The 17,048-nt window shown below is 44.5% G+C and overlaps 2 protein-coding genes and 1 non-coding gene across 3 annotated transcripts; 2 read left to right on the forward strand and 1 right to left on the reverse strand.

Moving 5' to 3' along the window:
* The first annotated feature begins 3,324 nt into the window (after positions 1-3,324).
* RPL39 (ribosomal protein L39) lies at positions 3,325-7,388 on the forward strand. Its single transcript, XM_070951754.1, has 3 exons — positions 3,325-3,425; positions 5,291-5,394; positions 7,158-7,388. Exons 1-3 carry the CDS (start codon positions 3,423-3,425, stop codon positions 7,204-7,206), a joined length of 156 nt encoding a protein of 51 aa, XP_070807855.1. The 5' UTR covers positions 3,325-3,422; the 3' UTR covers positions 7,207-7,388.
* Positions 6,252-6,381, forward strand: LOC139322982 (small nucleolar RNA SNORA69). The gene has a single exon (XR_011600937.1). It is a non-coding gene; the product is annotated as a small nucleolar RNA SNORA69 (small nucleolar RNA).
* A 6,911-nt stretch (positions 7,389-14,299) lies between the features above and the next one.
* SOWAHD (sosondowah ankyrin repeat domain family member D) lies at positions 14,300-15,367 on the reverse strand. The gene has a single exon (XM_070952131.1). It carries the CDS (start codon positions 15,365-15,367, stop codon positions 14,300-14,302), a length of 1,068 nt encoding a protein of 355 aa, XP_070808232.1.
* Between the last annotated feature and the right edge of the window lie 1,681 nt (positions 15,368-17,048).

Genomic DNA, 17,048 nt, shown 5'->3' on the forward strand with positions numbered 1-17,048 from the left:
GCTTTTCCTGGCTTTCCAGGGAATCTGGGGAGAATGGGGTGGACAGGGGGAAACTGAGGAAGAACTCCTAGCAACAGACAGGGGTTCTCCTTTATGCTAATCCGACACAACTATTTTATATTTAATAAAACCCTGTCCATTTACACATGTTTTAAAAGTATCGTTTTGTATGTAATGACTTGGGGAAAGTGCAGTCTTGCATAGAAGCATCCCAGCATAATGTTGCCGTCTGGCTCAATCACCAGGATCGGAAGTTTAGTCTTCTGAGCTTTCGGATTTGTGCTGGAGCCCATCCTCAGGGAACTTCTCTCTACCGGAATGTGTGCTTTGGGCTATTCCAAAGCTTCGTATTTATGTGGTGCCTTCCTATTGGTTGTTTGGTGTGTTGCGGGCCGGCGATTGGCTGTCGTTTTCCTCGCGCTGCCACGCCCTCGGTTCCTAAGTACTTGATAGGCTGGTGGTATATCAGCACTACTCTTGATTGACAAGGGGCCCGTTTCCCAGGCTTCACTCACTTCCCTGGCTGTTTTTGTCCCTTCTCGTCCAACAAGCTTAGTAGCTGCAAAACTGAATGCATGTATGTCCTTGTTCTTCGTTACCAAGTGCAGTCTGTTTTTCTCTGGAAATGGGTTGTGAAAGGAAAAGGGGAAGTGCCTGATCTTTTTCGCCAAGGATGGTGCCTACGAAATCTTGCCTGGCTGTTGGCATTTTTCAACTTAACTAACTTCGTGTTTTGTTTCTCCCGCCTGCTAGAAGTCATTGCTCCCATCCTGTATTTTTGCACTTTGCATACAAAAGACCATTTGTTTCGAAAACGGTTACCACAAATCCCTTGGTCCATCTAGGAAGTCAAGAATCCTAGGTCCAAAGGTCAACCAAGGGTCAAACGATCACACATCCTAAGTCAAAAGGCCAGAACCCCAAGGTCAAATGTCATGTCCCAGCTCCTAAGGTCATGAACTTAGCCCCATTGTAGTCACATGACTTGGGGGTGTGCTGGGATGTCCAGATCTTCAAGAACTGGTCGTACCACTCGCTCAACATTGTAACTTCAAACAGTCACTAAATGAGTGGTGGTTAACTGAGGACTATCTGTATTAGGCTTCACTGTTCAGAATATATCATACATCTTGCTGGTGAGAGAGAAAGAGATGCAATTGTGACTTATTGTCTATTTATTCACTAGTCCATATTAGCCCAAAGCAGAAAATACACATTTTGTATTGTCTATATGCCCGTTTTCCTTCTCCCACCCACTAGAGGTTACTGCTCCCACCCTGTATTTTTATTCTTTGTACAAAAAAGACAGTTTCTGTGTTAAAAATGGTCACCTCCCATCCCTTGATCCACCAAGCCCAAGGGTCGGCAACCTTAAACACTCAGAGCCACAAAGATCCTACCCAGAAGCCTCCATTCAATTCTGGAGCCAACCGGAAGTCCGGTTCCCCCATCATAGTCTCCTCCTAGCACGGCGTCCTTTTTCCTCTGCTGACCGGAAGTCCCGTTCCCCCACCATAGAGTTTCTTCCTAGCGTGGCATCCTTTTTCCTCTACCTGTCCTAACCGAAAGGCCTATCAATTGTGGAGTCAACCAGCAACAGGGAGCTGCAGCAAAGGCATAAAAGAGCCACATGCGGCTCCAGAGCCGCAGGTTGCTGACCTCTGACCTAGCCTACGATTATCCACTTTGGCTGGTACTGAATGCTTTTAACAGGCAGTATCAGGAATTAAATGGGGGGGGGGAAGGGGCTTCTCCTTGGAAAATATGTGGCTATATATTCCACCAGACATGGCATAGAACAGGATTGCCAGCCCAGAATTACTTTACAAACTCAAAAATAAAAGTATTTTTTAAAAAAATCTGCAGATCCTTTGGCATCTTGGGAGAAAGATAGCTGCTTTCTTCCAAGGAATCTGTTGGATCTCCAGGCAGCCTTTGTGTGGCTGTTCCAGCCAAAGCACACTTTGGAATAAACAGGAAATGATCCTGTTTTTTTTTTTTTTATAATCTAATAGGAACTAACAAGAAAACAGAACCAACGAAATCTTGCTCAAGCAAAGATCTACTTCAAAGACATTCTCTTGCTTAATTGTCCTGCGGACAAAAAATAAAGGCTTAACATTTTCACCGTTAACATTTGATCGCACTCCTTTGATCATGAGATGAGCAATCATATAATATGGTACATAAATATGGCACAAGATGGACGGACATGACCTTGTAGATGACTCTCACTCTGTCAAGGACCTTGGAGTACTCATCTCTAATGATCTAAGTGCCAGAGCTCACTGTAATAACATTGCTAGAAAGGCAGAGTTGTTAACCTAATCTTGCATAGCTTCTCTGGTAACATTGTACTGCTAACTAGAGCGTACAAAACCTTTGCTAGACCAATTCTCGAATACAGCTCATCTGTCTGGAACCTGCACTGCATATCGGACATTAATACAATTGATAAGAGTCCAGAGGTATTTCACAAGAAGAGTCCTCCACTCCTCTGCTCGCAACAGAATACCTTAGGCCACCAGGCTTGAAATTTTGGGCTGAAGACAACTTAGAACTACGCCGCCTTCGGTCCGATCTAAGTGTAGTACACAAAATTATCTGCTACAACATCCTACCTGTCAATGACTAATTCAGCTTCAACCACAACAATACAGGAGCACACAATAGATACAAACTTAAAGTGAACCGCTCCAAACTCAATTGCAGAAAATATGACTTCAGCAACAGAGTGGTCGATGCCTGGAATGCTCTACCTGACTCTGGTCTCTTCCCCAAACCCCCAAAACTTTAACTTTAGATTGGCTACTGTCGACCTGACCCCATTCCTAAGAGGTCTGTAAGAGGCGTGCATAAGTGCACCAACCTGCCTTCCGTCCCTGTCCTACTGTCCCTTTTTATTCGTATCCATTTCATGTATTCATAATCACGTTTATACTTATATCTGTTATCATTGTTTGACAAAATAAACAAAATCCCTAGGGAATTTTAGGAATCGAAGCCTGCCAAATCTTTTAATTTGCAATGAATTACTGCATGGCTGCAAATTACACCTGATGAGCACATCCAAACGGGCAGCATGCACATTGAATCAAATAAAATAAAAATCCATGAACACGCCAGGATCCCGGCTTAATTCAATCCTTTTTTTTTTTTTACTATTATTATTTGTTTAAAAAAAAAATTCCTGCTGTAAACCGTTTTGACCTTCGCGGCGTTACCTGCTTGACAATCTTGCAATACCACCTTGGAGACGCTGAGCGGGCGGCGCTGTCGCCACCGAGTCGACTTTCTAGCCCTCACGGGAAAAAAAAAAAAAACACTCGCCTGCTTTTTTTTCCCCATCATCCCACGCGCCGCTTCCTTTGGCCTTTCTCTTCTTCTGCTGCCGTGGTGATAGCCGGTGGCCGCATTGGACGATGGTGAGTCTATCCGTCGCAATCCTCCTTCGGGGAGTTGTTTGGGAACCCGTTTCCCCGGGCCGGTTCTTCTGGGGGGGCCTCCCGCGAAAAGCCCCCAGTTCAATTTCGAAAATTGGGAACCGTGGATAAAAGCTTGGGGGGGTTCCCGGTTAGAGGCCTGCCCGCCACCCGGCGCTTGAATGGGGGACTTGTTTGTAGGCCTCTCTTTAACCATAGAGTTGCCCTTCTCGGTGGAAAAGGCGAGTCGAGGCCCATTAAAGGAAGGGACTGAATGGGATTTACCAAGGTTGGCTGGATTCCGCCGCCCCCCGACCCAATTTTACGTATAAAGAGCCAGTTTGGGGTCCTAAGGAAGGTGCTGGCTTGGGGGGGGGAAAGGGGGGGGGGTCCAAAATTGGCAACTTTTAAGATTAGAGGACTTCAACTCCCAGAATTGAAGAATTTGCTGGCTGGGGAATTCTGGGAGTTGAAGTCCACCAGCCTTATATTTGCCTTCGAAGAAGACATTGAGTTTTGCCTAAAAAGGTTCTTGAGTTCTCAGATAAACTCCTGAGATTGGATTTGGGAGTCCAACTGGGTTAGACTAGCAGACCTCCAAGGTCCCTTCCAACTCTCGTTATTAAAAGGGGAAGGAGAGGAGGAAAGAAAGAAGTAGAAAAGGGATAGAAGAAGGGAGGGAAGGGAAAGGGGGGAGAAGGAGAGGAAGGGTTGTTGGGAAATAAGGGAGATGGAATGGTAGAAGAGCAACCTCGAGTCTAATGAACTAATATGAAGGTTAAAAGATAATATGTTTGATAAGAGACTGTACATTTATATATGTTTATGAGAAATAAAAATGAAAAACTTATTTTAAAAAAAGCCAAAAAATATTTAAAAAATAACCAACTCTTGTTATTCTGTATTCTGAATACCCTGTGGCTATGAGTTCTAGTCTCTCTCCCCCTCCTCTCTCTCTCCCCCCCTCAAACCCACCTCACAGCTAAATGCAGTAGCGAGGTGTGTATTTGTGTAACACACTTCAGTGCCAAGCAAATAACGTTGGGAGTTTTAAAAAACTGGAGTGACCATTAAGTAAATGGCAGTTAGAAATATACATTCTAAATTTATATTTCTACGTAACTTTATTTGTTGGTTTGTGTATCTTTCGTAGGTATGGCCCACCCGCCTCAAAACACAACTCTGGTCAGCTCACAAAAATAATAACCTGAACAATGTTTTGTTTTGCTGCTTCTTTGATGTTGCAGTGTGTATGGAGGGAGGCGAGTCTTCCCTGTGGGGGAAACCAGTGTGCCCAGTTTACTTTCCTCTTTCAGCTGGGAATCTATATGATGCTTCCCTGTTGTGCATACTCCAGCCACATAGCTGCAGGTTAGATGGGTTGCATCTAACCCGCTCCTAAGTGGGCCAGCAATTCACAAGATCACAAATTGGAAAGGGATCGAGTGGTGTGGTGGCCTACAGGTGGAGCTCTCACCTCAGAATCAGCAGGGTGTGAGTTCGATCCTAGGTAGGAGGCAGATATTTCTCTCTGGGCACAATGAGAATATATCTGCTGAGAAAAAAACCTGCATTGGTGACAGGAAGGGCATCCTGCCAGTAAACACTCAGCTCCATTCAGTTGCCCAGATTCCACCCCCATGAGGGATTACAGGGTGGAATCTGGGCAAATTACCGTTAAAAGAAGATGATGAGTTGGAAAGGGATCTTGGAGATCCTCTAGTCCACTTCCTTGCCCAGCAGAGGGATCCCCCTCATTTGCATCCACAAAAAATGAGTCAATCAGCTATTGTTGATATTTTTGAACCGCTTATCTTGACCACCACTTAAATTGTTTTCGAATGTTCCTTCTCTTCCCCGATCTCCAGTCGTCCCACAAGACTTTCAAGATCAAGCGGTTCCTCGCTAAGAAGCAGAAGCAGAACCGACCCATTCCACAGTGGATTCGCATGAAAACTGGCAATAAGATCAGGTAAAGCTCTCGCGAGAGCGGACTTCAGATCCCTTTGATAGTTGCCTGCCCGCTGTCAGATCCCACCAGCGATTCCGTTGGGATTGTTATATTTTGGAAGAAAACTGGACTTGAGCTCAGTTGCATCCTTCTTTTAAATCAGGGGTCCCCAAACTCTTCAGCCCCTTCATGAAGTTTCAGATGGTTCGTTGTCCCCCAAATATTATGTGAAGATTTAAGAAATCTTACCACCAAGAGCCTTGGTAGTACAGTAGTCTAAAGCACCCTGTTATTAAGACCAGCTGCCTGCAATTACTGCAGGTTCGAATCTCGCCAGTCTCAAGGTTGACTCAGCCTTCCATCCTTTCTAAGGTAGGTAAATTGAGGACCCAGTTTGTGGGGGCAATAAACTGACTTTGTATAAATATACAAAAGGATGAAGGCTATTGCTGAGCGCATTGTAAGACGCCCTGAGTCTCCGGAGAAGGGCGGCATATAAATCAAAATAAAAAAAAACTATTTAACCAATTCCACTACAAATAACATTGACCTGACTTTTTATGAGCCCATGTTTATAATTGGCCTAACTGTACTACGCTGCATGTGTCTCTGAGTGTCAAACGACTTTCTAACAAATCCTCTTAAATTTTTTTCCCCATTTCATCCTGTTTTGTTTTCCTGATTTTTCTTGCCGCACTCTTCTCACCCTTCTGCTTCTTTTCACATAAATACCCTTCTCTGCAAAACAAAGCACATTTCGACATTTGGGTTCATCCAGTATTTTGTTTCTTTCTGGCAATGAAATTTTGAGATCTGTTGCCAGGTCAGATGAGTGAAGATTTACTTTCTTAAAGGAAATTCTATTTTCTTAAAGGAAAATAGCAGGTAGCAATTGCAGGGTTCCTTTACATGGAAACACTGCCATATTCCTGCTGAGAGCAATTCTGTTATATGGGTTTTGATTTCTCCTGCATCCTGGTGAAATTAGCCTCCTTTTAACAGTGACAAGCGTTACGAGGAAAACACATAAGAGTTTTCATCTTCTCTGAGAGGAAACTCAAATGTAACTCTTGGGGTAATATCTAAGGAAGGCTTTCTGTGATGTAACATGAGAATTTAGATTTATTTATCGCTTTATCTGTCAGGGCCTCCAGTCTCTTAACAAAGTTTGCAGATAATACAGCATGAATAAAAAAAAAATATCTACATGTTGGGGGGAAAAAGAATTGTTTAAGGAGGTAGCCGAATAATTGAGAAGCCTGTTAAATGTGCATCTTCACCACTAAATGAAATTAGTACATAGATGTACTTTTTTTTAAAAAAAAGCAATCATCTGTTCGAATAAATCACTAAATTTTAATCTGAAAGATTGATGAGTTAATCTGGTCCACTCAAGTTGGATGATTGCCTTGTAACATCCCCATCTCTTCATGCTTTAATGGTGGGCTTAATGTATTTTTTAGGGGGTAGGAGACTTTTTGGAATGCTAGACCTTGCAATGGGCCCTGTCCCTGTCCTTACATTTCATAAGGCTATTCATATTTGTGTCTCGAAAAACAAACACACAAGGGTTTTTGTGTATGTGTATGTGTGTGTGCATTTAAATGAGGAAAGGGGTTTAGAAATTGACGTGGGAAAACTATTCCCCTGCTTTGTAAAAGAGCCCCTCCAGATTAAAGCCCTTCGTTTAGCTGCTTGCTATTGGCTTCTTGCGATTCAGGTTTTAGTCCGTTAGACGGTCAGAGCTGTGTCTCGCTTACTAATTACTTACTCTTTTGTTCCAGGTACAATTCCAAAAGGCGTCATTGGAGAAGGACCAAGCTGGGCCTGTAAAGGGAAAGAACTGCAACCCTTACCATGTCTGTCTGACAGCCATCTCTTGTGCCCCAGGATGGCTCCCTTCTTAACAAAGCCGTATTTTCAAGACTGAATCTCCATATAGATTTTTTTCCCCACTTTTCAAATTTTTATTTCCACAAAGAGCTTTCCAAAGGAATTAAAACCAATTAATGAGGTGGGTTTTTTTGTGTATCTGTTTTGTATTCTTTGACTCTCAGGGTAGCTACGTTGGCTGAATTCTTGCTGCCAGAGAAGAGATGCTCATTAATAATCAGGAGACTAGTTAATTTCAAATTCCATTTGGATTTACTGCTTGTGCCCACTTAGTCCTCAAGGGAAGCGTTGTCAGAATATAAAAGATTGTAGCTGCCAGAGTCACTAACTTGAAACAAGCAAGCAGGAAACCATAATTCCAAGCAAACGTGAGAATATTTGTCAGCTGCCCAGAGTCGTTTGCTGAGAGGGCCAACCATAGAAATCAAATAACTTTCAGAATTTGGAGATAACATTGTTTCAAACAATGGATTAACTAAGAAAACTAGCCAGAAACTGAGAAAGGGAAAAAATAACGAGATGAGGTAGAAAATTTAAACAGCAAAGCATAAAGAATTACAGAAGAAAGAGGGAGAAAAGTGAACGATGCATGCAAAATATCTTTGGAGTGTTCCTTTTTTCTTTTTAATTCTATTCAGTAAATACAATTTTTACAAAGTCTGCAAACTCTTAATGGGAGGCGAAAATTGTTTTTTTGTGTGTGTTTAAAGAAAGAAAATGCTTCTTAATCTCAGACTAAATCTTTAAACTTAATGCAGGTTTAACCAGAATCATTGACAAAGCTGTTACGAAATAATTTCCTGAAGAGTTGCATTTAATAGGGATTAACCATATTAAGAAAGCAATAATTTACAAAATACCAGAACTGTGTAAGAAAGTAGCAAGCAATAGACTTGAACTCTGCGAGCTGATGGGCGAATAATGATTTAGAGGACTTAACTACATACAGTGAAGATGCTTGCAGAGATGGAAAGTCATGATTGATTGATTCAGATTTATTTCAAAGAGGAAAAAAAAACTGCGTGTTTTAACCAGGTATATTCGTGGGATAAATGCCTTGTCCCTCCAAGAGACTGTACATGTTAAGACATGATTTGATTAACCATTTGTACTGAAGGATTAACATGAGTTAGGTCTAAAAAATGTAATGCAGCTGATCCAGGCACTTTTTAGGAATTCCTTTACAAAAAATTCTCTGAATCATTTCTCTCCCGGTGGTTTCTAGACTGCCTTTACGTTGGAAAACAACATTTGAAATCATTTTTCCTGACTTCATCCAGGAGGATTCTCTGCCCCTCTTACTAATATAGTCCGTTTTAAAATGTCTCCGGTTTTTAAAGCAGCCACGTTTTACACAAAAGCTTTTTGCTTTTGTTTACCAACTTCAGCCTTTACCTGCCTTGAGAATTAGCTGGCTCCACCTCTCCTGTAGGGAGAGCTAGATTGGATCAGATAAAGGACTATCTGGTTTGTTTGTTTCCACAGATACCTTTGAGAAACTTACAAATAGGAGCTAAGTACAGGTGCAGCCTCCTATGTGTGTTTCCTGGTAACTGGTTTTGAAAAATGTTAAGAGGCAACTGTTGGTAACTGTTAAGTCTGTTACCTTTAAATCGGTAGATCATGGTAGCAAGGTTGCACCTGGTTGAGGGCAAGTTGGTTCTTCTGATCTTACAGGATCTTGGTGACTTGCGATTCCAGGATCCAATCTGGGTCGGTCATGGGGACCAAAGGTTTTGCCTTCTGAGCTTTCAAACTTGTGCTGGAGCCCATCCTCTGGGAACTCGTGTGTGTTGGATCCCAATTGGATCCTGCAACATCCTGGAACACATATATTCACCTTCACTTGTGATACCGTTGACCATAAAGTCTTAAGCCAGGGGTGTCCCTGGCAACGTTAAGACTTCAACCTTGGCAGCTTTTAAGACTTGTGGACTTCAATTCTCGTGCATGTCTGGCTGGAGAATTCTGGGAGTTGGAGTCCACAAGTTGCCAAGGTTGGACACCCCTAGTCTGCACCTTGGAGTAGGAGAAGCAGCAGTCCTACCGTCTCTTCAGCGTGCTGGTCCAATCAATAGTAACTGAGATACCAAAACCCTGAGCATCCCTATTAACCCTCTAGATCAGGGGTCTGCAACTCGCAGCTTTGGAGCTGTGCGTGGCTCTTTCATCCCTCTGCTGTGGCTCCCTGTCACTCAAAATATGTGTCACAACCGCCAATGTGTGACACACGCTGGCACGCGACTTATTGAGCTTTTTGAGAGTTCAAAATGTTTTTGTTGCATGCAGAAATAAAACTAGCAGTTCATTGATTTAATAAGGGCAGCACACTATAGTTTTTTCTAATACATAGCATAAAGATAAAAAAATGATACAAGCAGTGTTATCGTCATTTTAGATGTCAAAAGGGTTTTGTGGCTCCCGGTGTTTTCTGTAGGAAACAGGTCCGAATGGCTCTTTTTGAGTGTTTTAAGGTTGCCGACCCCTGCTCTAGATCAGGGGTCTCCAACCATGGCAACTTTGCTGACTGGGGAATTCTGGGAATTGAAGTCCGCCAGGCTTAAAGTTGCCAAGGTTGGAGACCCCTGATCTAGATCAAGGCACTGAAAGGTCATTCATCATTTCTGGATAAGGTATCTGTATTCTGATACAATCCTGGGGTGAACAAGAGATGGGAATGACGTGAGCTGGTCTATGAAGACTGAGTTAAAAGCTTGAATCCTTGCCAGAATGGCGAAGTTGCTTGGGCAAACGACGGATTGCTTGAAGATTCCACGATGAGGCAGACACGGTCCGTCCTCACGAATCTATTATCTTCGTGGGGTTGAAGACTGTGTATCCCCCTTCCTTTTTTTATTATTTCTGAATTCCTTCTTGGAACCCTTTCTGCTTCAAGAGAGAGACGGTAGCCCTCACAATCAACCAGGCTTTGCAAACATCAGATGACGCTCAAAAATTGTTTTTTTTTTCTTCTGCCCGCCTATTTCCTGAAGATATGCCCCCTCTTTCCGATTATGAACCTTGTGGTTCCTCAAAGTGCCAGTGCCAACGATATCAACAAACTCCCAAGATTTGAGTCTGCCTGCCTTGATCCCCATAGCACAGGGGTGAGCCCTTCATTGTCCCCAGTGATGAAATCCAATTTTTTTTACTACCGGTTCTGTGGGCGTGGTGTGGCTCAGTGGGCGTGGCAGAGGAAGGATACTGCAAAATTCCCATTCCCTCCCCACTCCTGGGGGAAGGATACTGCAAAATCTCCATTCCCTCCCCACTCCTGGGGGAAGGATACTGCAAAATCTCCATTCCCTCCCCATTCTGGGGCCAGCCAGAGGTGGCATTTGCCGGTTCTCTGAACTGCTCAAAATTTCCGCTACCGGTTCTCCAGAACCTGCTGGATTTCACCCCCAATTGTCCCCCAATCCTCTTCCAACCATTTAGTATCAACATGGTTCTCTTGGTACAACTCATAATTAGCTTATCCAAAGCTTTCTCGATTCACCCAGTTCGGGGCGGGGCATACATGAATCCGCGATTCTCATTGCTGTTACAAGGTTCAAAGACTGTCCCTGCCCATCAAGAGGTGGCCCATTCACACAAGTGTAAAACAAAAACGACACTCTCCACATTCGTGTTGAAACATCCTTTATTTAAAACAGAGAATATCCCTGAAGCTCTCACAATTCTAGACCCCGAAAACAGGTGAAGGTAAGTTCTCCTTTGAGGTGAGCTCAGCTCCTGCTCTGGGTAGCTTTCTTGGCGACTGTAAAGGAGGCGACTACCCATTGCTGTGGAGTGTGGTTTTGGCCACCAGTCTAGATCACAGGGATCTGATGGATCTCTTATAAATATGAACAAGATCCCTGATCAGGGGTGGTAGTCACTTACTTTCCCTACCGGTTCGCAAATGTGAGTGTGTGTACGCTTCGTTCACACACGGCCATCCACACACGTGCTTTGCTCTCGCGCATGCCTTCTGCGCATCCACCTGACCTCAAAAACGTGCCTAAATAGGACAGCATAGAGCTGGAGGGGGACAATTTGCGCTACCGGTTCAGGCAAACCGGTCTGAACCTGTGGTCTGAATATCACCTCTGAATCTGATCCTGCAGGATCTAATTTGGATCGGTCACTAGGACCCAGAGGTTTAGCCTTCAGAGCTTTTTGAAAGAGAGAGAGAGAGAGAGAGACATTCCGGTGAGAGAGAAGTTCTCCAAGGATGATGGGTTCCAGCACGAGTCCAAAAGCTTAGAAAACCAAACCTGTGGTCCCGTGTGACCAACCCAAATTGGATCCTGCAACATTATCCTGGGACACATAAGATTTGCCTTCAATTTGTAAGATCTGATCCTCCGTAGCTGAAAATGACCTGCTATGAAAAGATGAGTGTAGATGGGGACTACAGCCAAGAAATTAAAAGGCGCTTGCTCCTGGGAAGGAAAGCTATGGCAAATCTAGACAGCATTCTAAAAAGCAGAGACATCACCCTGCCAACAAAAGTGTGATGGTTTTCCCAGTTGCAATGGATGGCTGTGAAAGTTGGACCATAAGGAAGGCTGAGCGCCAAAGAATGGAGGCCTTTGCTCTCTGGTGCTGGAGAAGACTCCTGCGAGTCCCTCGGACTGCAAGGCCATCCAACCGGTCAGTCCTAGAGGAGATCAACCCTGACTGCTCTTTAGAAGGCCAGATCCTGAAGAGGAAACTCGAATATTTTGGCCACCTAATGAGAAGGAAGGACTCCCTGGAGAAGAGCCTAATGCTGGAGAAGATTGAGGGCAAAAGAAGAAGGGGACGACAGAGAACGAGATGGCTGGATGGAGTCCCTAAAGCAGTCGGCGTGAGTTTAAATGGACTCCAGAGGATGGTAGAGGACAGGAAGGCCTGGAGGAACTTGGTCGGACACGACTTCGCAATTAACAACAACAACCCTACTGCTGATGGCTTCGTAGAATATCATACAACCGTTCAAAAGTAGACCAAGTAGATTTTGGGGCGGTGGCTGGTTTTTTGGGTTTTTTTTTTAATCTCACAATTTAGCTTAAAGTCTCAGGAAATCCTAGCATCTCTCGTCCAAATATAAACCAAATCTAATCTATTTAGCTTTCTGAGAAGACTTTAAAATCCTGAGTAACTCAGTGTTGGGTAAAAGTGTTTTTTCTTTCCAGATCATGTTATAGGTAGTTCTTGATTTAGGACCATTCATTTAGCGACCGCTTGAAGTTACAATTGCGCTATGAGGACCAGTCCTCGCATTTACAACGGTAGCAGCTTCTCCCGACGGTCACGTGGGAAGAACGCACCTGATTTTGGAATGTTGCAACCAGCTCACAATTATGGTTGCGGTATCCTGGAATCACACACTTCTGACAAGCAAAGTCAATGAGGGAAGCTGGATTCATTTAAGGACCACGTGATTCATTTAACAGCCACAGCAATTTGCTTAACAACCATGACTAAAAAAAAAAAGAGTAAAATCGGGCAAGACTCACTTAATATCCGCCTCGTTTACCGAGGGAATTTCTGGTGCCAATTATGATCCAAAGCAGAGAATTATCTGTACATTTTTGCCTGAACTCTTTCAAACTGGAGATCCTCCAGATTATAATTTAAGCTTTCTGTTCTATTCTTGGTTTCTTTTGATCAGGAGAAGCAGGAATGACAAATTAAACCAGGTAGACAAAAAAATATATTTTTTTTACTGATCAAACAAGGCGACTATCAAACAATATCCTAGAGCAGAGGTGTCCAACCTTGGTAGGTTTTAAGACTTGTGGATTTCAACTCCCAGAATTCCCCAGCCAGCCATGCTGGCTGGGGAATTCTGGGAGTCGAAGTCCACACAAGTCTTGAAATTGCCAAATTTGGAGATCCCCCTCATTTGAGGCTTGCTGCTGAGATTTTTCTTTTTTTTTTTTGCAAAGATTGCAACATTAACAGGAAGGGCTTGGTCTAACTGAAGTGCACTTCCTTATGTTCTTTCGAAACGCACAAAAAAATATGCCTTTGCAGAGCATTCCAACTCTTATCTTCTTCTCTTAAAATGCCAGATCTGTGCAGACGAATCCAAGTATTTGGTATTCCTCGTAAATAAAAATGATGTTAGCTCAGCCCTGAATGACACTGCTGGATAAGACTGACAAAATCCGATTTTGAAAATATTATTTCTAAAACAATTAGTCCCCTTTAATAATTTAAACAAGCAGTACAATTAAAAGACGAACAGCAGTAGACGCAAGCATTTCGTTTTGACTCATCAGGACCAAACCTACAATAACCCGATTAAAATCGGAATAAAGCATAGGTTCTTAATATATTATTAATATAAGATCCTATATTTTATTCCAATTTTAACCGGGTTATTGTACGTTTGGTACTGGTGAGTCAATACGAAATGCCTGCATCTACCACTGTGCATCTTTTCATTGTACTGTTTAAAATATTATTTCTGACTCTTTTCCACCCCATTCTGCCAAAAGAGCAGGCAGCCGGTATTACATTCTGCTTCCTTTAAGCATTTCACCTCTGATTTTAAAAAGCCAGTTGTCTGCCAAATTGTATTGTTGAGCTGTCAGAAGCAAGCTGATTTAGAGGGTTTTTTTTTCCAGTGGCCAAAGGTGAGGCCGTCCACCCTCAACATAAGATAGTTCTTTGCTGGTCCTTCGGCCTAGCATAATCTGAATATGTTATGCAAAGATATGCGCATATCTTTGCATAATGTGACGTCCTGCATTCTCGGGCTAAGGTGAGACATTTTTTCCAGAGGCAGAATTTCAAGTTCTTTTTAACATCATACATTCACCCACAACACTTTAGAGATGAAATGCGAAGGACATCCCCCCCAGTTTCATTCCTACTTCCTCCCTGTATCCATTTCCTTGAGCCAAAAAAAAAAAATTCCTATCCTGAGATTTGCTAAAACGCGACAGATGAAACACCTTATCACTTCCCTCTGCCTTCTTAACTGCCGTTTCTCTAATGGCTACGAGGATCAATCCAAGCCAAGAAATCAAACGGTTCTTAACCGTCCAGGAGACCACTAATGATCTTGGAAGTATGCAACAGCTTGCCTGAAGATGTTTCTGAAATAAGAACCCATTGGACTGTTCCTCTGGCCCACCCTTGCAGCCTCAGGAATTTGGTATTCCGTCCTAAAGACCCCGATCCAACCCCATCTTGAAGGAGCGCAGTTATTGTTGGTGTTCCCTGCTCCGGGGACGGCCAAGTCTTCTTCCGTTGCTCCCAGGAGTTCCTTCAACTCTCTGGGAGCATCGGCGTGGAGGTACTGCCAAGCTTTGCGGCCATTGTGATCCCTGAGGCTGGTGTTGGCGCCGAAGGCTCCTACTAGGATCTTGATGGTCATTGCGTGGCCCTGAAGAGCAGCCAAGTGGAGAGGGGTCAGTCTCCCACTGGCCGTGAGTACGTTGACGTTGGTTGGATAGCCGTTCCTCTCTGCAAAAGACATCACCCGGATCAAATCTTCGTGACGGCCGTGTTTGGCCAACCAGTGGAGGACAGTAAAACCAGTCACAAAATCTCTCCTGGAAAGCAGGCTGGGCTCCTTGGCTAAGAGGTTGAGGATGCTTTCGGCGTCCCCTTGGGCCACCGTCAACATCCATTCGTGTTCCAAGGGGTCCAGAGCTAAGCACAACTCTTCAGAATTCGCCTCCGAGAACGGATCCTCTACCCGTTGGGTCTCCATCGAGATGGACTCTTTGAGGGAAGGTGTAAGCCAGGTGGGGCTGGCTTGACTGCTCTGCAGGAGAAGCTCCTTCAACCCTTTCCTCCTGGTGCTGCTCCAAGATATGGAAAGGCGGGATGGGTTCATTTCGGCCACCCACTTTGCCGAATTCCTCTTCACCCAGCTCCTGTTGGTCGGTTGACCCCGGAGAAGGCTCAAGGATTCAGCCCGGCTGATAGGACGAGGGGACTGGGTGCCATCAGAAACTCGTCTTTGTTCCTGGAGGTTGCTTGGCAGGATGGGCCTCTCTCCTCCTCCTCCTCCTCCTCCTCCTCCTCCTCCTCCTCCTCCTCCTCCTCCTCCTCCTCCTTTCTGGTTCCTCTCCTTTTGCTTCTCCATCACGTCCCTTCCTTCAGGGTCTTGCATCTCCTCAAAGTTCCGGTACTTTCCCCACCTCTATCCAGAAGTCTTGGTTACTGTTGTGTGCAGCTGCTTCTTGAAGTCATCGTTTTCCTGCTCAGAAGAGGAAGTGAGGAAGGTCTTTTCTTGCTCTCCTCAACGTTGCCTGCATAGAAAGAGGGAACCAACATGGGCCATCAACACTTAGTAAGAGGAACTGATCACTCGCCGAGAAAGAGACCATGAGTAGCAAAACTCTACCGAGAAGGTGTCCATTTGCAGCCCTTCCAAATTGGGGTCCTTGGTGTTCTCTGAGCTTCAAAGTACAGTCCTTGATGCTTCTATAAGCTCAGAGAGCGTCAAGGACCCCACCGTTCGACTCTGAGCTGCAAATATTTTTCTTCTCTTCAAAGTTTTGGAGAAACTCAAAAGAGCCTTCATGGTTGATCAATGCTCTGGACTTCACAAGAACAAAACAACAACCTTCTATTTGCAACCTTCTCTTTTTCCTTACGCATCAATTCATTTTCCAAAAATAACCCCAAAACACACTTAGAAGAACAGCCATGGATAGGCAACTTTGAGACCCCTTCATCTTAAAGGGCTCCACCTCTCTAATATTTTAATAGTTCAAAAACAACAAGGTTGGGATATATCTGCTTGCTAAGATCAGTTAAACCTTAAAGCTGTAGCAAGTCCCTCCCATGTTAACCACCGTTACTTTTAATCTTGGTTGGGCTGGCATGCTCATATGAAGCTTAGCATGTAGTTGAAATGCAGACCATTTGAGAAAGTTTATTATTCATTATGGTCTGAATCCAGAAAACTAATTCATTCATTCAGGGACCAGGTTAAGTGCATTAGATTGTTGGGGGCAAGAGGCTGACTTTGTAATTCACTTAGAGAGGGCTGTAAAGCACTGTGAAGAGGTATATATGTCTAAGGGCTATTGCTATCTTCTTCCCTCCCTCCCTCCCCTCCTTCCTTCCTTCCTTCTTCCCTCCCCCTCTCCTTTCTTCCTTCTTTCCTCCCTCCCTCCCTCCCTTTCTTCCTTCCTTCTTTCCCAGTGGTTAGAAAGCAGTATTGCAGGCTGACTCTGCCGACTGCCAGGAGTTCAATCCTGACAAGTTGACTCAGCCTTCTGAGGTCGGTAAAATGAGGACCCAGATGGTTTGGGGGTGGGGCAAGATGCTGACTCTGTAAACCGCTTAGAGAGGGCTGTAAAGCACTGTGAAGCGGTATATAAGCAGGGGTGGACTGCTGTGGGTTCGGGAGAACCTCTAGCTAAGATTCTGTGCAGTTTGGAGAACCCCCAAATCCCACTCCTGGCTGGCCCTGCCCACCCCACCCCTCCCCTCCCTGGAGTCCCCACACGACCCGTTTTGGATGCAGGTAAGTGCAGGGTGTGCGCGGAGGCTCGGGGAGAGCAAAAAACTGGCCTACCGGAAGTTTGGGAAGGCCAGGGGGCTGCCGGAGCCTGAGGAGGCTGTTTTTGCCCTCCCGGAGGCTCAAGGAAAGCCTTTGGAGCCCGGGGAGGGCAAGGATGCCTCCGGCTCACCATGGTGCAGGAGGCAGACTAGGCCACGCCCATCATGGCCACGCCCATCCAGCAACCAGGCAGAGAACCCCTTGCTAAAATTTTTGAAGGCCCCCCCCCTATATAAGTCTAGACTTAACACTGGTGCGGAAACTTATTTTGATTCTTTGG

This window comes from Pituophis catenifer, unplaced genomic scaffold, assembly GCF_029215685.1.
Source record: "Pituophis catenifer annectens isolate HBS135680 unplaced genomic scaffold, rPitCat1.0.hap2 SCAF_11, whole genome shotgun sequence".
In the NCBI taxonomy this organism is placed as follows: Eukaryota; Metazoa; Chordata; class Lepidosauria; order Squamata; family Colubridae; genus Pituophis; species Pituophis catenifer.